Raw genomic sequence first — 25,231 nt, forward strand, 5'->3', positions numbered from 1 at the left:
TTCCCCAACACGTCCGACTATCAACCACAGTCGGATCCTTCAGACGGAACCTGAAAACTCATCTCTTCAGGAAAGCCTACAGCCTGCACTGACACCACTGCTGCCTCATCACTATCGAAGCTACCGCCTCACCAACACCGGAGCTACCGCCTCACCAACACCGGAGCTCCTGCAACCCTCAACCTACTGTCTCCTTCCCCATAATCCTGTAGAATGTAAGCCTGCAAGGGCAGGGTCCTCGCCCCTCTGTATCAGTCCGTCATTGTTAGTTTGTTTACTGTATGTGATATTTGTAACTTGTATGTAACCCCTTCTCATGTACAGCACCATGGAATCAATGGTGCTATATAAATAAATAATAATAATAAAAAAAAGTGGTGATGTGTTTCTATTATACTTTTCCTCTGATTGTTCCTCACCTGGTTTTGGCTTACAAATACTGATAGTGTGACCGTAGCCTTACAGGGATAACAATTGCCCATTCTGATGATCGGTGCGGTTTCCAGCAGTTGTACCTCTACCAATCAATAAGTTCTCATTAGTGATGAGCGGTTTGCTTAGCGCATCCACAGTCCATGTCAGTGTTATCTGGTTGTTGATGGGAGCATTGTGAACCTCCTGATCTTCCAGGTTCCCCACCGCAGTGTTTGATTCGCCGGCCTGGCATGACGTCCTCTATGTGGCGCACAGGTGAGGTCTTGCTAGCCCAGCTAATCATCATCCGAGCCTGGGATCTTTCAGGATAAGAAGAAACAGAGAACTGGGCCCAGCCTGTGCCCTAGGGTTGGGCGAAGTGATCTGCTCATCTCCAGCCACCTCTCCCATGAATAGATGATAACTTCTTTTCACCACACGATCTCGTTAAGTGCCTGAAATAGAGGGGACGGTCAACTTTGGAGCACTTAAATGTACAGCAGGCAGATCAGAGTTCTATACCTGTCAATGTGGAGGGAACAGTGTGTAAACTATACTGTACTTTGTGAACTGTGACATATGTATGAGCCATTTTTATTAGAAACTATATTATGATGCATATAGAAAACCGATTATATAAACTTGTTAGTGTTATATACTTGTGCTGCTTTGTGGTCTTGCCACTTTAGTAGATTTACCTTCATTGTCAGTACTCATCTTACTACGTATTCTCATTCTCAGGCTTACCAGACGACATGATGAAAAAGATTGTGAACTCCGCAAGGCAAGCGTTTGCCACTGGGAAGACGCGCTCAGTGGATTTCCGGCTACAACAGCTACAGGCCATAAAGAAAATGTTGATTGAGAATGAGGCTGCCTTCAAGGAGGCCTTAAAAGCTGACTTGCACAAGGTTCTTTAGTAATTATCGGTTTATTAGCTGAGGGACAAAGCCTGATAATCTCCATCACTATGTATACACATACAACCCTGCTTCAAACACTGCAAAATTATACGACATATTCACACAGCTTCAAACAGTGGTATTTGTTAGTGTTAAACCTACACATTATATAAAGGGAATTGTTTTTCACCTTCAGTAATTCATATTGCTGTAAAATAATTGTGTAGAATGAGAAATACCTTATTACATGAGAAATTCTCATTTAGGTACTTACATGTCTTCTGTTTGCTAAATGAAAATTGTCCCATCGCCAGACCTAACAATATGTTTGTTTTTGTGTAGTGTGGTTGTGCTTCATATGCTCAAGAGATCATGGGTCTTCTAGCTGAACTTGATCTGATCATTGACAATCTCCATAACTGGGCTGCACCTCAGCACGTGAAAAAGAACCTGATGACAATGCAAGATGATGTATACATCAATTATGAACCGCTTGGTGTTGTCCTCGTCATTGGAGCGTGGAACTACCCCCTCGTCGTCCTTCTGCAACCTGTGCTGGGGGCCATTGCAGCAGGTACATACTGGAATCTGATACTCCTAAATTTTTTTGTTTGTTTGTTTTGTTTTTTTATTAGGTGAAATACAAAAATGGTGAAACATCACTAAAATCAATATCTCCTCCAATGTATTGTCACCTGTTGGCTTCCATGACTTAAACATGTGCAAAGAAATGCATAATTCAACACTTCCAAATCTGTTAAATCCATTTGCTTTTATTGATCAGTTCTTAAATCTGGCTGATTAAAAAGAAAAAATAGATATTTGGCATCATCTTGCGTTTTCAAATATATGGTAACTATTCTTACCTGCACTTACAAACTAGTTTAAATGGGTAAATGGGTCCTTTCAGCTTCCGCATTGGGTGGTGAGCGGGGTCGGTGATGTCGTGCCTACAGATATGTGCCTGCTCAGGTGTTGTCTCACATCTGTCTTATTCTAATTAGAATAGCTGCCACTCACACACATGAGCCATCATATTAGACGGCCATATAACATGGACAACAATCAAATCACAACTGGCTTCAGAGTCGCCGTGACGTGCCCAAAGAAAGCCATGTGCATGAGAGCTTTGCAGAAACCTGGTGATGACGCTGATTCTTACAAATCATATTCTCACACCCATAGGTGATTAACAGGATACGAGGCTTGTTACGCAGGGAATTTAGTAATACATATGAATGCTGCTAAGTTTGAGGACATGGGAGACAAGACAGGTTCCATTTAATATTTTTGACTTTTTTACCTCACTCCTGAGCTGGAATCACATCTACACCATTTAGTATTTCTGCATAATTTCCTCCACGCTGCTTCTATCTTTGGCCTAACTAAGGAGTGAAGAGCAGTAATGCCTCCCTGAGTGTTGTGCTTTGTGTAGAAGACATCATAGCAGATAATGAAGGAATGACTCCCTTCATGTGTGGAGGGTGGACACACTTCCTTGGATTACTTTAGACTATCTATTCTTGGTATTTGCGATTGAGCACTACTATGACTAAAAACACTTGGGATTGAAAAACTGACATTTGTCTCAAGTTCCATGTTTTCTTAATTAACGTTTTAATGAAGATGGCATTAAACTGATTTTTTTTTTTTTTTTTTTTTTTTTATTTCATCTGATGCCGGACAACAAAATTCTTTCTTCACTCCACATTACTCAGAAAACCATTCTGGAGTTATCCGTGCACCTAACTGAGATTTTACTTGCATTTCTCAAATTTAGCAGATAGCTGATATATTTTTTTTTTTCTTTTATCATACCATATCAAGCAGCTCCAAGTCAATTGCAACTTAGATTGCGCCTGCAGGGAATTGGTGAAAATGCAGTATACTTGTCATTCAATGGCAAATGATAGTGTTTTTTTTTTTTTTTCTCATGTACACATAGGACAGTTCTGAAAAGTTGCTGTAAAGTTGATTTCCCCTTTAAAAATATATGTATCCAAGGCTGCTTAAGAAGTCCTTTCAGTGACTTTTTTTTTTCTTTTTAATTGTATTGTTTACTAAAAAGGAGCTGAATCGCTTAATTAAACTTTGTTTATTGTTTTTCTCCACTGCATTGCTGAGATATGGGTTCCTGAGGTTTACAGCTCAAAATATGATAATGTGGCCTTCATCCAAGGAGATGCTAAGGCCAGAGTCCCCTGAGCATGTAAATCTGCTGAGTGCTATCCGATAAAAAAAGAAATAAAAAATCTGATAGCACTGTGAACAATATTTTCCATTACGTCCCTCAGGACAGCACCATGGAGGACGTCCTTCCTTGACCTATAGCGGGACAGGATCATAGAGAGGTTAAAAGGACCCTCCCACCTCCACCCTCCAGTGTTTTTCCTGTCCCTACAGGGACGGTTGTATGAGAGGTTGCTCCTAGAGCGAAGATATCCTGTGGATTCTCTTCCCCCTGTCAAGTGGTCCGTGGCCGATACCTCACTTGGTAGAAGTCCCTCAGCTATCAGTGCTGTACCAGATGGACTCCGAGTTCGGGGATCTCAGCCTTCCCTTTTCCCGGTCAGACGGACCATGGCCGACTCCTCTTTGAGAGGTTCCTCAGCCATCAGCCTGTGTAATGGGCTTAGGGGGATCGTGCGGCAGGTCCAATCCTTTCCCTTGTCAAGTAGCCCAGGGTAGAAACTCCCCGATGGGGGGTCCCTCAGCCCCAGAGACCAGTCGAGCGGACGGGCTCCTGGGTAGAGCCGCTTCCTCCCAGTGGGGGGCTCTCGGCTCGGACGCTGACCGGCAAAACACCGCTACTTCCGAAAGTCGTGTGGTGAAGGCCGTTGCGCTCCCAGTGATGTCAGAGAGGAGCGCCGGCACATAGGATTGGCGTGCGTTCCACAATGGAACACGGAAGGGGGCACAGGCAGTAATGCAGCATTTCTGAATGGACGCCGCTTCCTTCCACGGTAGCCTCTCGGCGTTACCAGCTCCCCCTGTCTTCTAGCAGGTATGGAGCCAGCACAGGTGAGTGCTTGGTTTAATGTTGCATCGATGGCCGGGGCCTCTGGGCTGACTCTAGTCTCAGGCCTTTGTGCCAAAGCTGTACCTGGAACCTATTTGCAGCTAGGCCTTGGACCTCTAGGCTATGGTGGGGCCATATGTCCAGGCTACATCTCATGAATGGACTTTAGTTAGTTGCAGGTCTTGTCTGCACAGAGCCTTATGATCGGGCTTCAGAGTGACTTTGGAAGCATGCTTTCCATTTTCTGGTTCAATAAGCAAGTGTTTCACTTTTCTTTGCAACTTAACTACTCCATCCATAGGAGGACACAAGGTGTTAATTCAGCACATTGTCTCCATGAAGACTGCCCTCCAGCTGCGGCTCATTAATTAGCCCCTTCGGGTGGAGTCAGTCTGACAAATGAGACGTATTGTTCAGAGTGGAGATTTATCTGGAACTCTGATAGATTGCTCTTTTGCTTAAAAGTGTAAAGGTACCGTCACATTTAGCGACGCTGCAGCGATCTAGACAACGGTGCCGAACGCTGCAGCGTCGCTGTGTGGTCGCTGGAGAGCTGTCACACAGACAGCTCTTCAGCGACCAACGATGCTGGTCCCCGGGTAACCAGGGTAAACATCGGGTTACTAAGCCCAGGGCCGCACTTAGTAACCCGATGTTTACCCTGATTACCAGTGCTAATGTAAAAAAAAAACAAACACTACATACTCACATTCCGGTGTCTGTCCCCCGGCGCTGTACTTTCCTGCACTGACTGTGAGCGCCGGCTGGCCGTAAAGCACAGCGGTGACGTCACCGCTGTAATCTGCTTTACGGCTGGCCGGCGCTGACAGTGCAGGGAAGCAGAACGCCGAGGGGAGCGACAGACACCGGAATGTAAGTATGTAGTGTTTGGTTTTTTTTACATTTACACTGGTAACCAGGGTAAACATTGGGTTACTAAGCGCGGCCCTGCGCTTAGTAACCCGATGTTTACCCTGGTTACCAGTGAAGACATCGCTGAATCAGCGTCACACACGCCGATTCAGCGATGTCTGCGGGAGTCCAGCGACGAAATAAAGTTCTGGACTTTCTGCTCCGACCAACGATGTCACAGCAGGAACCAAATCGCTGCTGCGTGTCAAACACAACGATATCGCTATCCAGGACGCTGCAACGTCACGGATGTGTAGCGATATCGTTGTGAAGTTGGTCAGTGTGAAGGTACCTTAAGTCTGGTCTCTTGTTTGGCACCTTCAGGCATGGCCTAGTCATACTGCCTCTATGCATCATGTTGAGTGCCTCTATGCATAATACTGCATAATAGTGCCTCTATGCATCATATTGAGTGCCTCTGTGCATGATACTGCATCATAGGACATCTATGCATCATATTGGGTGCCTCTGTGCATGATACTGCATCATAGGACATCTATGCATCATATTGAGTGCCTCTGTGGCATCATACTGTTTCATAGTTACTTCGTGTATCCTATTGCATCATATTGCTTCATGGTCCCTATATGCATAATGGTGCTTCATTGTTCCTATATGCATCATAGTGCTTCATATTGTCCTTCTGCATCATACTGTATCATACTGCTTCATGTTCCTATGTGCATCATAGCGCTTCATAGTGACTGTGCGTCATATTGCATCACTGTTCCTATATGTATCATAGTGCTCGTATTGCCTTTGTGCATCATATTGCTTCAGGTTTCCTATGTGCATCATAGCGCTTCATATTGCCTTTGTGCATTATATTACAGCATATTGCTTCATGGTTCCTATACGCATCAGCGCTTCATATTGGCTTTGTGCATTATATTACAGCATATTGCTTCATGGTTCCTATACGCATCAGCGCTTCATATTGCCTTTGTGCATTATATTACAGCATATTGCTTCATGGTTCCAATATGCATCATAGCGCTTCATAGTGACTTTGCGCATTATATTACAGCATATTGCTTCATAGTCCCTATATTCATCATATTGCTTCATTGTTCCTATATGCACCATAGCGCTTCATAGTTACTTCATGCATCATACTGCTTCATTAATTACATCATATTGTTTCATTGTTCCTATATGCATCATAGTGCTTCAAATTGCCTTTGTCCACCATATTTCTTCATAGTTGCTATATGCATCATAGTGCTTCATAGTGACTTTGTACATCATATTGCATTATATTGCTTCATAGTTCCTATATGCTTCATAGTTCCTATATGCATCATTTTGCATTATAAGGTTTCGGTGCCCTTTGCAGGGCAGAGGGTATCGATGTGTCGGGCTTGGTGCCTTTTTCGCCTCTGGCTGTGAGCCACTGGATCAGACCTTCTGTTTGGTGCCTTGTTGTGTGGCCGCACATTGTATCATCGGCCTACCACTTCACATTTTTGTCTTGGGCCTCAACTCTGGATATTGAGTCCTTGTGTTTTGGACCCAGATCCAGCTTCTGTTACTTCATTCTTTACAACAGGGCTTAGCCAAGGAAACAGATATGCTTGAATTGGCTTGGTAAAATCTGCATTTCTTCTGTTTGGAACAGGTCTCTCAGGTAGGTTCTACCTTGAGTGCTAAAAGCAAGTCTATTTCATAATTCGCTTTAAAAGATGACATAAGTCATTTTGGTACATCCTATAATCCTATAGAAGGACATACTACTGTCCCGGGAGCGGAAAATCCCACGAGTTGAAAGGAAGGATTCCTTCCACCTCGGAATGCTTTGCCCTAAGATATTAGGACCATCTATAATTTGCATAGTTTTGGGCGCTCCCTTAAGACACATTTGTGCAGAGCGGTCTATCACGTTCCCTAATCAGTCATTTTATGTTTGTGCGTGTAGCCCATTCACTATCTCCATCTATCCCCCACCCCCTGAAGATGGCTGGACCATCATTGTAAATACATCATTGTAAATACACACCTGTACTTTGTATCTTCCCCGCCTCATTGTAGATTGTAAGCTTTCAAGAGCAGGGTCGTCTTATTTTGCTTTAATTATTATATGGTTGTTACTTATGACTGTTGTGTTTGAAACTGTCAAACTGTAAAGCGCTGTGGAATATGTTGACACTATATATAAATAAAAGTTTATTATTGTTATTATTATTAATCCTTCCCAAACTCTACATTCGCCAATCAGACAAATTCTTGTCCCATAAGTCTGTTGCGTTTCGTTTACCAGGGACATCAGCACGGCCTTCTGTACCTTGTGGTGAAGCAGCAGCACTGTGTCGTGTGGCAGAGGATCCCATACTCACGGCTCCTAAGATAAATGAAACTGTATCCAGGGCTCTTACTGTTAAGACCCCATAGTCTCACTGCCTCACAGTAGATAATCTCCCTCTGTTATGAGGAAGAAACCTACTTTTCTCTAGCCATGGAATATGGTTACTCCCACAATGGCAGTCTGAGTGTATAAAGATCCCTGAGAAGATTGCCTCTTGGGATATGTATGTGCGTATATGCATATATGGACAAATAAGTTGACATACTTATAATGTCTGGACTAATGACTCGTATAAATGCAGTTCCGAATAATTTCAAGTGTCGGAAGATTTTTACTTGCACCACCACCACCACCGTCATCGGTTCACAGTTCAGATGCCCTGTGTCTAACATCAGTAAAACAGGAGTGATGATCCACGTTTCTCTTTCAGAGCTTCTAATGAGAAGCCAGACGTTGGTAATGGCAGGAGATATTACCTGCTGGATGGTGTATTCCTTAGTTTCAACAATGTATAACCCTTATTTGGGGTTAGACATCTAAGGATTTGGAATAGACGTGATCTCCTAGATGAGTACTGTGCGTACACCCAATGCTGTGCCATTATCCATGTACTAACTGTTATTGGTTTGATCTTCCCGCAGTCCAGGACCTCTGTCCTGCAGGTCTCCTTGTAGTAACATAGTATCATAGTTAGTAAGGCCGAAAAAAGACATTTGTCCATCCAGTTCAGCCTATATTCCATCATAATAAATCCCCAGATCTACGTCCTTCTACAGAACCTAATAATTGTATGATACAATATTGTTCTGCTCCAGGAAGACATCCAGGCCTCTCTTGAACCCCTCGACTGAGTTCGCCATCACCACCTCCTCAGGCAAGCAATTCCAGATTCTCACTGCCCTAACAGTAAAGAATCCTCTTCTATGTTGGTGGAAAAACCTTCTCTCCTCCAGACGCAAAGAATGCCCCCTTGTGCCCGTCACCTTCCTTGGTATAAACAGATCCTCAGCGAGATATTTGTATTGTCCCCTTATATACTTATACATGGTTATTAGATCGCCCCTCAGTCGTCTTTTTTCTAGACTAAATAATCCTAATTTCGCTAATCTATCTGGGTATTGTAGTTCTCCCATCCCCTTTATTAATTTTGTTGCCCTCCTTTGTACTCTCTCTAGTTCCATTATATCCTTCCTGAGCACCGGTGCCCAAAACTGGACACAGTACTCCATGTGCGGTCTAACTAGGGATTTGTACAGAGGCAGTATAATGCTCTCATCATGTGTATCCAGACCTCTTTTAATGCACCCCATGATCCTGTTTGCCTTGGCAGCTGCTGCCTGGCACTGGCTGCTCCAGGTAAGTTTATCATTAACTAGGATCCCCAAGTCCTTCTCCCTGTCAGATTTACCCAGTGGTTTCGCGTTCAGTGTGTAATGGTGATATTGATTCCTTCTTCCCATGTGTATAACCTTACATTTATCATTGTTAAACGTCATCTGCCACCTTTCAGCCCAAGTTTCCAACTTATCCAGATCCATCTGTAGCAGAATACTATCTTCTCTTGTATTAACTGCTTTACATAGTTTTGTATCATCTGCAAATATCGATATTTTACTGTGTAAACCTTCTACCAGATCATTAATGAATATGTTGAAGAGAACAGGTCCCAATACTGACCCCTGCGGTACCCCACTGGTCACAGCGACCCAGTTAGAGACTATACCATTTATAACCACCCTCTGCTTTCTATCACTAAGCCAGTTACTAACCCATTTACACACATTTTCCCCCAGACCAAGCATTCTCATTTTGTGTACCAACCTCTTGTGCGGCACGGTATCAAACGCTTTGGAAAAATCGAGATATACCACGTCCAATGACTCACCGTGGTCCAGCCTATAGCTTACCTCTTCATAAAAACTGATTAGATTGGTTTGACAGGAGCGATTTCTCATAAACCCATGCTGATATGGAGTTAAACAGTTATTCTCATTGAGATAATCCAGAATAACATCCCTCAGAAACCCTTCAAATATTTTACCAACAACAGAGGTTAGACTTACTGGCCTATAATTTCCAGGTTCACTTTTAGAGCCCTTTTTGAATATTGGCACCACATTTGCTATGCGTACGGTAGGTAGTACGGTAAGCTGGTCTGTAACCAAGGCTTAATCTGAGCCCAGAAGGACCGATGAAGGAACAGTCCTGTGTTATACGCACATGCAGCTTATTATTGGTCGGTACAGTCCTCATTGTGTGGTGGCTGTGACTTTCACCATATTTGCTGGGCAATAAGGTTCTCTAACCCTATTCTGGAGCTGCGATGTCTATAAGTATCTATCACAATAAATAACTTGCTGTGGTTTATTATTGATATTGGAGTACAATGGGTGTATTTCACTCTCTGCTTCTGATGCTTATTTCACTTACCACATTCATACTGTAATTGGCCATTATAGATGTATACCAGGCACTCACTACGGTGATTTTCTTTGCGGATCTCTTTAGATATCTATGTTTTTTCTGATCTTTCAGATCCTCTATATATTTAGTCTGGTTTTTGACTGGGACTTTGATTCCTGGGCTTCTGTACCCACCCTGGGAGAGTTGCTTTGGTATTCTCCATGGTGCTGTCCTGAGGGACGTAATGGAAAAAGGGAAATTAGACCTACCGGTAATTCGGTTTCCAGGTAGTCCCTCAGGACAGCACCCGTAGTTCCCTCCCTTATGTTTGTTTTTTAGGATTGTTCGGGATTAATCTACCGGCAGATCGTTTATCCTTTGGGTCACCATGGCTCGAAATTAAAATGAAGCAGTTTAATGGTTATTACAGACATGTTTGTAACGGCACGTTTAGACCATTTATTTCCATCCTCGGTGGTACTTTGAAACAACACACTGGAGGGTGGAGGTGGGAGGGTCCTTTTAACCTCTCTATGATCCTGTCCCGCTATAGGTCAAGGAAGGACATCCTCCATGGTGCTGTCCCGAGGGACTACCTGGAAATGGAATTACCAGTAAGTCTAATTTCCCTTTATTCAATAGGGCAGTGCTGATGACCGCCTGTCTGTTAACCCCTTCCCGACCTTTGACGCATACGCTGCGTCATGAAAGTCGGTGCCATTCCGACCCATGACGCAGCGTATGCGTCATGGCGGAATCGCGTTCCTGCAGGCCGGGTGAAAGGGTTAACTGTAATTTCACCCGGCGTGCAGGGACAGGAGGAGTTATACCCCCCCGTGGCTACGATCGCTCTGATTGGCAGTTTCACTTTCAACAGCCAATCAGAGCGATTTGTAAAATTTCACCTAAAAAACTGGTGAAATATTACAATCCAGCCATGGCCGATGCTGCAATATCATCGGCCATGGCTGGAAACACTAATGTGCCCCCACCCCACCCCACCCCACCGATCGCCCCCCCCCCAGCCCTCCGATCTGTGGTCCGCTCCCCTCCGTCCTGTGCTCCGCTCCCCCGTCCTCCTGTCCGCTCCCCCCGTGCTCCAATCCCACCCCCCTGCACACCGATCCACCCCCCCCCCGCACACCGATCCACCCGCCCGCACACCGATCCACCCCCCCCCCCCAATGCTCCGATCCCTCCCCCCCGTGCTCCGACGCCCCCCCCCCTCCCCCCCGTGCCCTGATCTCCAACCCCCCCTCCCCCTTATACTTACTTAGCCTCCTGGGGTCCGTCCGTCTTCTTTCCTGGGCGCCGCCATCTTCCAAAATGGCGGGCGCATGCGCAGTTCGCCCGCCGAATCTGCCGGCCGGCAGATTCGTTCCAGAGTGAATTTTGATCACTGTGATAAAACCTCACAATGATCAAAATTAAAAAAAAAACAGTAAATGACCGCCCCCTTTGTCACCCCCATAGGTAGGGACAATAATAAAATAAAGAATTTTTTTTTTTTCCCCCACTAAGGTTGGAGTTAGAATTAGAGAATTAGGGTTAGGGGTAGGGTTAGGAATGTTTTTCTGTGCATTTCACTGCGGTTTTACAACTGCGATTTTCTATTGGAGCAGTTGTAAAACCGCTGCGGAATCCGCAGAAAGAAGTGACATGCTGCGGAATGTAAACCCCTGCGTTTCTGTGCAGTTTTTCTGCAGCATGTGCACAGCGATTTTTGTTTCCCATAGGTTTACATTGAACTGTAAACTCATGGGAAACTGCTGCGGATCTGCAGCGTTTCCGCAGCGTGTGCACATACCTTTAGAATTAGGCTATGTGCACACGGTGCGGATTTGGCTGCGGATCCGCAGCAGAGTTCCATCAGGTTTACAGTACCATGTAAACATATGGAAAACCAAATCCGCTGTGCCCATGGTTCGGAAAATACCACACGGAAACGCTGCGTTGTATTTTCTGCAGCATGTCAATTCTTTGTGCGGATTCCGCAGCGTTTTACACCTGTTCCTCAATAGGAATCCGCAGGTGAAATCCGCACAAAAAACACTGGCAATCCGCGGTAAATCCGCAGGTAAAACGCAGTGCCTTTTACCCGCGGATTTTTCAAAAATGATGCTGAAAAATCTCACACGAATCCGCAACGTGGGCACATAGCCTTAGGGTTGGGTTGGAATTAGGGTTGTGGTTAGGGTTAGGGGTGTGTTGGGGTTAGGGTTGTGATTAGGGTTACGGCTACAGTTGGGATAAGGGTTAGGGGTGTGTTGGAGTTAGAATTGAGGGGTTTCCACTGTTTAGGCACATCAGGGGGTCTCCAAACGCAACATGGCGCCACCATTGATTCCAGCCAATCTTGTATTCAAAATATCAAATGGTGCTCCCTCACTTCCGAGCCCCGACGTGTGCCCAAACAGTGGTTTACCCCCACATATGGGGTACCAGCATTGTAGAAAATAGAAGTGCGCACAATCAGCCTGTTACACCAATTTCACCTCCCTGTAGCTGTAAAGCGTGCTTCAGCCACTCCGGACTATGGGTGCTCATTCAGAGGAAAAAAAACTGTCTCAAATGGTAAAAGGCATGAAGGAAAAGAAGAGCACTCACCGTCCGTACAAAAGGTCCGTTCTTTATTGATTTATGGCTTCACAGTAAAATAGCAGGACATGGCAGGGAGAAACAATGGAGAAGGACAAGATGGTGCCCATCTATGCCCAACAAATTTTAGGATCCATTTTATCCTGTTGCCCATGTGAAAATGAAAAAATTGAGGCTAAAATAATTTTTTGTGAAAAAAAAAAGTACTTTTTCATTTTTACGGATCAATTTGTGAAGCACCTGAGGGTTTAAAGTGCTCACTAGGCATCTAGATAAGTTCCTTGGGGGGTCCAGTTTCCAAAATGGGGTCACTTGTGGGGGAGCTCCAATTTTTAGGCACACGGGGGCTCTCCAAATGTGACATGGTGTCCGCTAAAGAGTGCAGCAAATTTTTCATTCAAAAAGTCAAATGGCGCTCCTTCCCTTCCAAGCCCTGCCGTGCGTCCAAACAGTGGTTTACCCCCACATATGAGGTATCAGCGTACTCAGGAGAAATTGGACAACAACTTTCTTGGTTCAGTTTCTCCTTTTACCATTGGGAAAACAAAAAAATTGTTGCTGAAAGATCATTTTTGTGACTAAAAAGTTAAATGTTCATTTTTTCCTTCCATGTTGCTTCTGCTGCTGTGAAGCACCTGAAGGGTTAATAAACTTCTGGAATGTGGTTTTGTGCACCTTGAGGGGTGCAGTTTTTAGAATGGTGTCACCATATAGACCCCTCAAACTGACTTCAAATGTGAGGTGGTCCCTAAAAAAAAAATGGTTTTGTAAATTTCGTTGTAAAAATGAGAAATCGCTGGTCAAATTTTAACCCTTATAACTTCCTAGCAAAAAAAAATTTTGTTTCCAAAATTGTGCTGATGTAAATTAGACGTGTGGGAAATGTTATTTATTAACTATTTTGTGTCACATAACTCTCTGGTTTAACAGAATAAAAATTCAAAATGTGAAAATTGCAAAATTTTCAAAATTTTCGCCAAATTTCCGTTTTTATCACAAATAAACACAGAATTTATTGACCTAAATTTACCACTAACATGAAGCCCAATATGTCACGAGAAAACAATCTCCGAATCGCTAGGATCCGTTGAAGCGTTCCCGAGGTATTACCTCATAAAGGGACACTGGTCAGAATTGCAAAAAATGGCAAGGTCTTTAAGGTCAAAATAGGCCGGGTCATGAAGGGGTTAAAAAAAAAAAAGTTCAGCATGCTGTGATATTATTCTGAAATTGGAAGACACTCATCCTTTCAAGCCTATTGTTGTTTGGAAAACATTGGGCTGCACTCCGATGATGTCCGATTTTTGCGGACTTGCTGAATGGAGAAATTTGGTTCTCCATCTGCTTTCCCTAGAGTGCTACAGTTCCCATCCAAGAGAATCTATGCACTCTATACACTATGCTGACATTCTTCATTGAGTGGCATTAGCATAATTGACTCTTTTCTTGGCTGAAAGACTCTACAGCCATATGACCCTCAGCTAACAGAGATTCCGCCCTGTGGACGTTTACTTGCCTCAATAACGCTGCCCAATCATTATAAGGCAGCGCTGCCCACATGAGACCACCGACATTAAAATGTACGTCATAAATGGGGGCTATCACTGGACCATGACATGTCCTCATTGGTCATTAAAGGGTCTAATATGCTCCTTATATTTGTAGTAGAAAACCATTTTACGCATTCTGTCTGCATATAGACAACTCTTCTGTGATAACTGTGTTTTGTTGCTACATTAGAGCTTGGGGATCAGATATTCTGGCGTCGTTCCTTGTTAAACAGCACATGACTCCTGTGTCAACTATTTATCCTAATATCTTGTGCTGATGAAGAATTAAAAAATATTTCAGTTGTTTAAATGTATAGCTGTAAGGACGGGGAGGAAGGCAGGGACAGCGCGAGGATCGCTGGGACTAGGTAAGTATGTTATATTCACCTGTCCGCGTTCCAGCCGCCGGGCGTCGCTCCATCTTCCCGGCGCCTCCATCTTCCCGGCGTCTGCGCTCTGACTGTTCAGGCAGAGGGCGCGATGACGCATATAGTGTGCGCGGCGCCCTCTGCCTGATCAGTCAGAGCAGAGACGCCGGGAAGATGGAGGCGCCGGGACCGGACGCTGGGAGCTGCAATCAAGGGAGGTGAGTATGTGGTTTTTTTTTTTTATTGCAGCGGCAGCACAGAATTATGTGCAGCATCTATGGGGGCAGTATGAACGGCACACAGCACTATATGGGGGCAGTATGAACGGCACACAGCACTATATGGGGGCAGTATGAACGGCACACAGCACTATATGGGGGCAGTATGAACGGCACACAGCACTATATGAGGGCAGTATGAACGGCACACAGCACTATATGGGGGCAGTATGAACGGCACACAGCACTATATGGGGGCAGTATGAACGGCACACAGCACTATATGGGGGCAGTATGAACGGCACACAGCACTATATGGGGGCAGTATGAACGGCACACAGCACTATATGGGGGCAGTATGAACGGCACACAGCACTATATGGGGGCAGTATGAACGGCACACAGCACTATATGAGGCATCTGTGCAGCATCTATGGGGGCAGTATGAACGGCACACAGCACTATATGGGGGCAGTATGAACGGCACACAGCACTATATGGGGCATCTGTGCAGCATCTATGGGGGCAGTATGAACGGCACACAGCACTATATGGGGCATCTGTGCAGCATCTATGGGGCAGTACGAACGGCACACAGCACTATATGGGGCATCTGTGCAGCATCTATGGGGCAATATGAACGGTGCAGAGCACTATATGGCACAGCTATGGGGAAATAATGATCTATTTTTATTTTTGAAATTCACCGATAAATGCTACATTTCCACCCTAGGCTTATACTCGAGTCAATAAGTTTTCCCAGTTTTTTGTGGCAAAATTAGGGGGGTCGGCTTATACTCGGGTCGGCTTATACTCGAGTATATACGGTAGTTCTGTCTAGAACCTGTGTTCTCTCTGACATGTCTCCGCTCATTCTAACCTAACATCCATTTCTTATAACCTGGGGTTTATGGTTTCACATTGTGCTGTTCTCTTCAAAACATACTTTTTATTATTGATCAGAAGATATGTGGAGGGTGACAAGTGAAGGGTTAAATTTCAGCCCCAGACTATCTTTCTTCTGAATTTTGGTAATTTGTGAAAAAAATGGAACGATTTAAAAAAAGCAAACTATATACTCACTAGCCATTTATTAGGCTGGGGTCACATGAGCGCGTATTCTCTCATCTGAGAGTATCTGGCCAATTATGCTCCCCCACACCCTCCTCAGACTGGCTCTGTCTGAAGGAAAAAATCTGATATCAGCACGGGAAAATGGGAATGAGTTAATTGTATGTATTAATAATGAGCGGCACCCAATCGGAAGCCACCGGAATAGTAGTCAGGGTTTTTAGTTTTTTCACTTTGGAAGCCTAGAGCAACAAAGTTTAACCCCTTTACCCCCAAGGGTGGTTTGCACGTTAATGACCAGGCCAATTTTTACAATTCTGACCACTGTCCCTTTATGAGGTTATAACTCCGAAACGCTTCAACGGATCTTAGCGATTCTGAGATTGTTTTCTTGTAACATATTGTACTTCATGATAGTGCTAAAATTTCTTCGATATAACTTGCGTTTATTTGTGAAAAAAACGGAAATTTGGCGAAAATTTTGAAAATTTCACAATTTTCCAACTTTGAATTTTTATTCTGTTAAACCAGAGAGTTATGTGACACAATATAGTTAATAAATAACATTTCCCACATGTCTACTTTACATCAGCACAATTTTTGAAACAAACTTTTTTTTTTCAAGGAAGTTATAAGGGTTAAAATTTGACCAGCAATTTCTCATTTTTACAACCAAATTTACAAAACCATTTTTTTTAGGGACCACCTCACATTTGAAGTCATTTTGAAGGGTCTATATGGCAGAAAATACCCAAAAGCGACACCATTCTAAAAACTGCACCCCTCAAGGTGCTCAAAACCACATTCAAGAAGTTTATTAACCCTTCAGGTGATTCACAGCAGCAGAAGCAACATGGAAGGAAAAAATTAACATTTTACTTTTTAGTCACAAAAATGATCTTTCAGCAATAATCTTTTTAATTTCCCAAGGGTAAAAAGAGAAAATGGACCTCAAAAGTTGTTGTCCAATTTATCCTGAGTACGCTGATACCCCACATGTGAGGGGGAACCACTTTTTGGGCGCATGGCAGGGCTCAGAAGGAAAGGAGCGCCGTTTGACTTTTTCAAGCTAAATTTGGCTGGAATTGAGATCGGACGCCATGTCGCGTTTGGCGACCCCCTGATGTGCCTAAACAGTGGAAACCCCCCACAAGTGACCCTATTTTGGAAACTAGACCCCCTAAGGAACTTATCTAGATGTGTCATGAGCACTTTTATCCCCCAAGTTATTCACAAAAGTTTATAACGCCCGGGCGTGAAAAAAAAAATTCCTATTTTTTCCACAAACATGATCGTTTAGTCCCCAATTTTTTATTTTCTCAAGGGTAAAAGGAGAAATTGGACCCCAAAAGTTGTTGTCCAATTTGTCCTGAGTACGCTGATACCCCATATGTGGGGGGGGACCACTGTGTGGGCGCATGGCAGGGCTCAGAAGGAAAGGAGCGCCGTTTGACTTTTTCAAGCTAAATTTGGCTGGAATTGAGATCGGACGCCATGTCGCGTTTGGCGACCCCCTGATGTGCCTAAACAGTGGAAACCCCCCACAAATGACCCCATTTTGGAAACTAGACCCCCTAAGGAACTTATCTAGATGTGTCATGAGCACTTTTATCCCCCAAGTGCTTCACGAAAGTTTATAACGCCCGGGCGTGAAAAAAAAAAATCCTATTTTTTCCACAAACATGATCGTTTAGTCCCCAATTTTTTATTTTCTCAAGGGTAAAAGGAGAAATTGGACCCCAAAAGTTGTTGTCCAATTTGTCCTGAGTACGCTGATACCCCATATGTGGGGGGGGACCACTGTTTGGGCGCATGGCAGGGCTCAGAAGGAAAGGAGCGCCGTTTGACTTTTTCAAGCTAAATTTGGCTGGAATTGAGATCGGACGCCATGTCGCGTTTGGCGACCCCCTGATGTGCCTAAACAGTGGAAACCCCCCACAAATGACCCCATTTTGGAAACTAGACCCCCTAAGGAACTTATCTAGATGTGTCATGAGCACTTTTATCCCCCAAGTGCTTCACGAAAGTTTATAACGCCCGGGCGTGAAAAAAAAAATTCCTATTTTTTCCACAAACATGATCGTTTAGTCCCCAATTTTTTATTTTCTCAAGGGTAAAAGGAGAAATTGGACCCCAAAAGTTGTTGTCCAATTTGTCCTGAGTACGCTGATACCCCATATGTGGGGGGGGACCACTGTGTGGGCGCATGGCAGGGCTCAGAAGGAAAGGAGCGCCGTTTGACTTTTTCAAGCTAAATTTGGCTGGAATTGAGATCGGACGCCATGTCGCGTTTGGCGACCCCCTGATGTGCCTAAACAGTGGAAACCCCCCACAAATGACCCCATTTTGGAAACTAGACCCCCTAAGGAACTTATCTAGATGTGTCATGAGCACTTTTATCCCCCAAGTGCTTCACGAAAGTTTATAACGCCCGGGCGTGAAAAAAAAAAATCCTATTTTTTCCACAAACATGATCGTTTAGTCCCCAATTTTTTATTTTCTCAAGGGTAAAAGGAGAAATTGGACCCCAAAAGTTGTTGTCCAATTTGTCCTGAGTACGCTGATACCCCATATGTGGGGGGGGACCACTGTTTGGGCGCATGGCAGGGCTCAGAAGGAAAGGAGCGCCGTTTGACTTTTTCAAGCTAAATTTGGCTGGAATTGAGATCGGACGCCATGTCGCGTTTGGCGACCCCCTGATGTGCCTAAACAGTGGAAACCCCCCACAAATGACCCCATTTTGGAAACTAGACCCCCTAAGGAACTTATCTAGATGTGTCATGAGCACTTTTATCCCCCAAGTGCTTCACGAAAGTTTATAACGCCCGGGCGTGAAAAAAAAAATTCCTATTTTTTCCACAAACATGATCGTTTAGTCCCCAATTTTTTATTTTCTCAAGGGTAAAAGGAGAAATTGGACCCCAAAAGTTGTTGTCCAATTTGTCCTGAGTACGCTGATACCCCATATGTGGGGGGGACCACTGTTTGGGCGCATGGCAGGGCTCAGAAGGAAAGGAGCGCCGTTTGACTTTTTCAAGCTAACTTTGGCTGGAATTGAGATCGGACGCCATGTCGCGTTTGGCGACCCCCTGATGTGCCTAAACAGTGGAAACCCCCCACAAGTGACCCCATTTTGGAAACTAGACCCCCTAAGGAACTTATCTAGATGTGTCATGAGCACTTTTATCCCCCAAGTGCTTCACGAAAGTTTATAACGCCCTGGCGTGAAAAAAAAAATTCCTATTTTTTTCCACAAACATGATCGTTTAGTCCCCAATTTTTTATTTTCTCAAGGGTAAAAGGAGAAATTGGACCCCAAAAGTTGTTGTCCAATTTGTCCTGAGTACGCTGATACCCCATATGTGGGGGGGGACCACTGTTTGGGCGCATGGCAGGGCTCAGAAGGAAAGGAGCGCCGTTTGACTTTTTCAAGCTAACTTTGGCTGGAATTGAGATCGGACGCCATGTCGCGTTTGGCGACCCCCTGATGTGCCTAAACAGTGGAAACCCCCCACAAGTGACCCCATTTTGGAAACTAGACCCCCTAAGGAACTTATCTAGATGTGTCATGAGCACTTTTATCCCCCAAGTGCTTCACGAAAGTTTATAACGCCCTGGCGTGAAAAAAAAAATTCCTATTTTTTTCCACAAACATGATCGTTTAGTCCCCAATTTTTTATTTTCTCAAGGGTAAAAGGAGAAATTGGACCCCAAAAGTTGTTGTCCAATTTGTCCTGAGTACGCTGATACCCCATATTTGGGGGGAACCACTGTTTGGGCGCATGGCAGGGCTCAGAAGGAAAGGAGCGCCGTTTGACTTTTTCAAGCTAACTTTGGCTGGAATTGAGATCGGACGCCATGTCGCGTTTGGAGAGCCCATGATGTGCCTAAACAGTGGAAACCCCCCACAAGTGACCCCATTTTGGAAACTAGACCCTCTAAGGAACTTATCTAGTTGTGTGGTGAGAATTTTGAACCCCCACGTGCTTCACTAAAGTATATAATGCCCAGGCGTGAAAATAAAAAATCCTATTTTTTCCTACAAAAATGATATTTTAGTCCCCAATTTTTAATTTTCCCAAGGGTACCAGGAGAAATTGGACCCCAAAAGTTGTTGTCCAATTTGTCCTGAGTACGCTGATACCCCATATGTGGGGAGGAACTACTGTTTGGGCACACGTTGGGGCTCGAAAGGGAAGTAGTGACGTTTTGGAATGCAGACTTTGATGGAATGTTCTGCTGGCATCATGTTCCATTTGCAGAGCCCCTGATGTGACTAAACAGTAGAAACCCCCCACAAGTGACCCCATTTTGGAAACTGTACCCCCTAAGGAACTTATCTAGTTGTGTGGTGAGAATTTTGAACCCCCACGTGCTTCACTAAACTTTATAATGCCCAGGTGTGAAAATAAAAAATCCTATTTTTTCCCACAAAAATGATATTTTAGTCCCCAATTTTTAATTTTCCCAAGGGTACCAGGAGAAATTGGACCCCCAAAGTTGTTGTCCAATTTGTCCTGAGTACGCTGATACCCCATATGTGGGGAGGAACTACTGTTTGGGCACACGTTGGGGCTCGAAAGGGAAGTAGTGACGTTTTGGAATGCAGACTTTGATGGAATGTTCTGCTGGCATCATGTTCCATTTGCAGAGCCCCTGATGTGACTAAACAGTAGAAACCCCCCACAAGTGACCCCATTTTGGAAACTGTACCCCCTAAGGAACTTATCTAGTTGTGTGGTGAGAAATTTGAACCCCCACGTGCTTCACTAAAGTTTATAATGCCCAGGCGTGAAAATAAAAAATCCTATTTTTTCCCACAAAAATGATATTTTAGTCCCCAATTTTTAATTTTCCCAAAGGTAACAGGAGAAATTGGACATCAAAAGTTGTTGTCCAAATTGTCCTGATTACGCTGGTACGCCATATGTGGGAAAAAACTGTTTAGGCACACGTTGGGGCTCGAAAGGGAAGTTGTGACGTTTTGGAATGCAGAAATTGTCTGCGGTCGTCATGTTCCGTTTGCAGAGCCCCTGATGTGCCTAAACAGTAAAAAAAACCCACAAGTGACATCATTTTGGAACCTAGACCCCCCCCAAGGAACTTATCTAGATGTGCCCCCTTTTTGGAACTAATGTACGCTTTCTTGTAAAGTAAATTAGTAGTGCATGGAGGAGTGGTACAATCTGAAGCAATCCTTCATACACAGGCCAGGTTTTTCGGGGCAGGTGTCGCATTGATAAATGGTGTCCTTGCGTATTCCCCTTTTGTAACACACTCGGCACCTTTTTTGCGGCTTACCTTTTCTGCCGGTTGGCGGGACCACCCCCGGAAAATGCTGGCCTGGTACGATACGAGCACCTTCAGTTCCGGAAGTACTGGGGCCCTCTCCTTCCGGAGTACCAAATATCAGGGCCTTAACCACTACCTCCTGGAACTGAAGGTACGACGTATCGGTGTGGCGTGCACATCGTAACAGCAGGAAAGCGTTGAGCATTGCCATTTGTACGATGTGGACGGCCAACTTTTTGTACCACACCTTGGCCTTTCTCAAAGCACTGTATGGTTGGAGGAGTTGATCAGAGAGATCAACCCCCCCCATGCTTTTGTTGTAGCCCAGTACACAGTCCGGTTTGCAGACCTGTGTAGAGGTACCCCGTACAGTGCTGAGGGCTCTGCCATCACCATGTATGGTGGTCAAGAGAAGGACATCCCTCTTGTCCTTGTACTTGACCACCAGCAGGTGGTCGCTACATTGGGCCTTGCTCTCACCTTTTCTGAGCATCTGCCGAAGTAGCGTCTTTGGGAGGCCTCTCTGATTTTTGCGCACAGTACCGCAGGCTGCGGTACCTCGCGCAGAGAGGGATTTGTAGAGTGGGATGCTGGTATAAAAGTTATCAGTATAGAGGTGATAACCTTTATCCAGCAGTGGGTGCACCAAATCCCACACGATCTTCCCACTCACTCCCAGGACAGGAGGACACTCAGGGGGTTCAATCCTGCTGTCCTTCCCTTCATACACTCTAAACCTGTGGATGTACCCTGAGGCACTCTCACACAGCTTGTAGAGTTTGATTCCGTACCTGGCCCTTTTGTTGGGCAGGTATTGACGGAATCCGAGCCGCCCCTTAAAATGGACCAAGGACTCATCCACGCAGATGTCCCTTTTGGGCACGTACACTTCAGAAAACTTTTTGTTGAAGTGTTCGATGACCGGCCGAACTTTGAACAGACGGTCAAAGTTGGGGTCATCTCGTGCGGGACACTGTGCATTATCGGAATAATGCAGGAATTTATGGATGGCCTCAAAACGTCTCCGAACCATGGCCATTCGGAATACTGGAGTGTTATATAAAACATCTACACTCCAATATTGCCGCATTTCTGGCTTCTTCACGATCCCCATGTGGAGGACCAGGCCCCAAAACTGCATCATTTCAACTGCGTCTACAGGAGACCAGTTGGAAAATGATGTACCGGGGTTTTGCTCCAAAAATTGACGAGCATACAAATTAGTTTGCTCCACCATGAGGTTAATAAAATCCTCAGAGAAAAAGACTTTGAAAAAGTCTGTTTCTGTGAGGCCCGTGGTGTCAAACTTGATTCCTGATTCTGCCACAAAATCAGGAATCAGTGGCTCGTAATTTTCGGGGGGCGAGGTCCATGTGGGTTCCGCAGTGGGGAGCGCTGGTTCAGGAGTGGTGGGGGCTGCCTCATCTTCTGTCCTGGGGCGTCTGCGTGGTGGTTCCGCAGGACCCGAGGAGGAAGAGGAGGAGGAGGAGGAAGAGGAGGAGGAGGAGGAAGAGGATGAAGAATCAGAAAAGTGAAGAAAAGTGGGATCCTCTCCCTCGCTATCAGTGTCGGAGGCAAGGAAAGCATATGCCTCCTCCAATGAATAGCGCTGTTGGGACGAACGGGACGAGCGGGACATTTTTGTGTGAATATGGTGATTGGGTGCACTTTATTGATAACTGTATGTGTATGTGTGGGGGGATAGTGATTTGTGCAAACTTATCTGAAAAGAAAATGCTAAAAGGAGAAGAAAAACCTGTAAAAAAAAAAAAAAAGGCAGGCACAAACTCTGATAAGAGAACTGCGTCACTTATCAAAGTTTGGCGGCTGCGGGATGTGTGTACGGAGGTTGCGCAAAAAGGCTGAAGGGAAAAAAGCGAGCGCGAGAGTTGATCGGTGAACTGCGTCACCAATCAACGCTCGGCGGCTGTTAAATGGGCGCACGGAAGGAGGTGCAAAGGGGGGTAAAAAGAGGGGGAAGGGAGATGGGGGTGGAAGTGGGGATTGGGCAGGGATCAGTGATCAAAACGTACGGTTGTAGTCAGGTGGCGCAAAAGGGGGGTGAAAAAAAAAAAAGGAAAACGGCAGGCACAAACTCTGATAAGTGAACTGCGTCACTTATCAAACTTTGGCGGCTGCGGAATGTGTGTACGGAGTTGGCGCAACGGGGGTGAGGGAAAAAAAGCGAGCGCGAGCGTTGATCGGTGAACTGCGTCACCAATCAACGTTCGGCGGCTGTTAAATGGGCGCACGGAAGGAGGTGCAAAGGGGGGTAAAAAGAGGGGGAAGGGAGATGGGGGTGGAAGTGGGGATTGGGCAGGGATCAGTGATCAAAACGTACGGTTGTAGTCAGGTGGCGCAAAAGGGGGGTGAAAAAAAAAAAAGGAAAACGGCAGGCACAAACTCTGATAAGTGAACTGCGTCACTTATCAAACTTTGGCGGCTGCGGAATGTGTGTACGGAGTTGGCGCAACGGGGGTGAGGGAAAAAAAGCGAGCGCGAGCGTTGATCGGTGAACTGCGTCACCAATCAACGTTCGGCGGCTGTTAAATGGGCGCACGGAAGGAGGTGCAAAGGGGGGTAAAAAGAGGGGGAAGGGAGATGGGGGTGGAAGTGGGGATTGGGCAGGGATCAGTGATCAAAACGTACGGTTGTAGTCAGGTGGCGCAAAAGGGGGGTGAAAAAAAAAAAAAGGGAAAACGGCAGGCACAAACTCTGATAAGTGAACTGCGTCACTTATCAAACTTCGGCGGCTGCGGAATGTGTGTACGGAGTTGGCGCAACGGGGGTGAGGGAAAAAAGCGAGCGCGAGCGTTGATCGGTGAACTACGTCACCAATCAACGTTCGGCGGCTGTTAAATGGGCGCACGGAAGGAGGTGCAAAGGGGGGTAAAAAGAGGGGGAAGGGAGATGGGGGTGGAAGTGGGGATTGGGCAGGGATCAGTGATCAAAACGTACGGTTGTAGTCAGGTGGCGCAAAAGGGGGGTGAAAAAAAAAAAAGGAAACCGGCAGGCACAAACTCTGATAAGTGAACTGCGTCACTTATCAAACTTTGGCGGCTGCGGAATGTGTGTACGGAGTTGGCGCAACGGGGGCGAGGGAAAAAAAGCGAGCGCGAGCGTTGATCGGTGAACTGCGTCACCAATCAACGCTCGGCGGCTACTAAATGTGCGCACGGAGGCGGCACAAATGGGGGTGGAGGGGGTAAAAAGAGGGGGAAGGGGGGATTGGGGTGGATGAACGGGGATTGGGGTGGATGAACGGGGATTGGGGTGGATGAACGGGGATTGGGCAGGGATCAGGGATAAAACTTACGTTTAGTTGTCTTCTTTCTTTAGCAGGGATTGTGGTGCTACAGGCTGCTGTGGCACCACAATACCCAGCACGGCAGGGAGATCCAGGCACAAAATCCAGCAGGGAGATCCAGCAGTATGACCGCTCTGTAGGAATCCTCAGCTAGAATGAGGACCCTGCAGAGCGGTCATACACAGGTCAGGCAGGTGACACAGACAGGTCACAGAGCGGTCATGCTGCTGCTGTGACCTGTCATTGGTGGGATCGACCATAACATCGATCCCACCAATCAGAGCTTTCCTGGTGACCTGGCTGTGACCTGCCTAGGATCGGATCTGTTCGCGCCATCCTAGGCAGGTCACAGCCAGGTCACCTGCAGGGCACAGAGCGGTCACAGAGTGATCGCCGCTGCGCCCTGTGATTGGCGCGATCGACGATGACATCGATCGCGCCAATCGGCTCCTGCAGGCCCTGCTGGGCCTGCACTGTGTCCTATCCTAGGATCGGTGCTATTAGAGCACCGATCCACGCAGGTTCCGGCAGGGCACAGCGCGGTAATACCGCGCGGTGCCCTGCGATTGGCGCGATCGATGCGATCGGCGATCGCGCCAATCCGGGCTGTTCTTGCCGGTGCCTGGCGTTGCCAGGCACCGGACCTAGGATCGAGTACATCGGTACTCGATCCTAGCCTGTGACCTCATTGTTTCAGCCGCTCCGATTGGCTGAAACAATGAGAATGGCTGTGATTGGCTGTTCAGAATTGAACAGCCAATCACAGCGATCGAGAGGGCGGGTGGGCGGCGACAATGCCCTGGATGCCGAGGCCATCTCCCCCCAGGTGAGATGGCGTCGGAATTTTAATGCGATCACCGCGACTTAAGTCGCGG

The 25,231-nt window shown here is 45.8% G+C and overlaps 1 protein-coding gene across 5 annotated transcripts in view; it reads left to right on the forward strand.

The window, feature by feature from the left end:
• Nucleotides 1-25,231, forward strand: part of ALDH3A2 (aldehyde dehydrogenase 3 family member A2) — a 97,662-nt gene that overhangs the window by 18,830 nt on the left and 53,601 nt on the right. For all 5 annotated transcript variants that reach the window (XM_069757243.1, XM_069757242.1, XM_069757241.1 and 2 more), the window contains 2 exons: nucleotides 1,156-1,325; nucleotides 1,659-1,890. In XM_069757243.1, coding sequence (XP_069613344.1) covers nucleotides 1,170-1,325; nucleotides 1,659-1,890 — 388 coding nt within the window. In that variant the 5' untranslated portion in view covers nucleotides 1,156-1,169. The remainder of the gene's footprint in view (nucleotides 1-1,155; nucleotides 1,326-1,658; nucleotides 1,891-25,231) is intronic.

The sequence above is a fragment of the Ranitomeya imitator genome, chromosome 3, assembly GCF_032444005.1.
Source record: "Ranitomeya imitator isolate aRanImi1 chromosome 3, aRanImi1.pri, whole genome shotgun sequence".
In the NCBI taxonomy this organism is placed as follows: domain Eukaryota; kingdom Metazoa; phylum Chordata; class Amphibia; order Anura; family Dendrobatidae; genus Ranitomeya; species Ranitomeya imitator.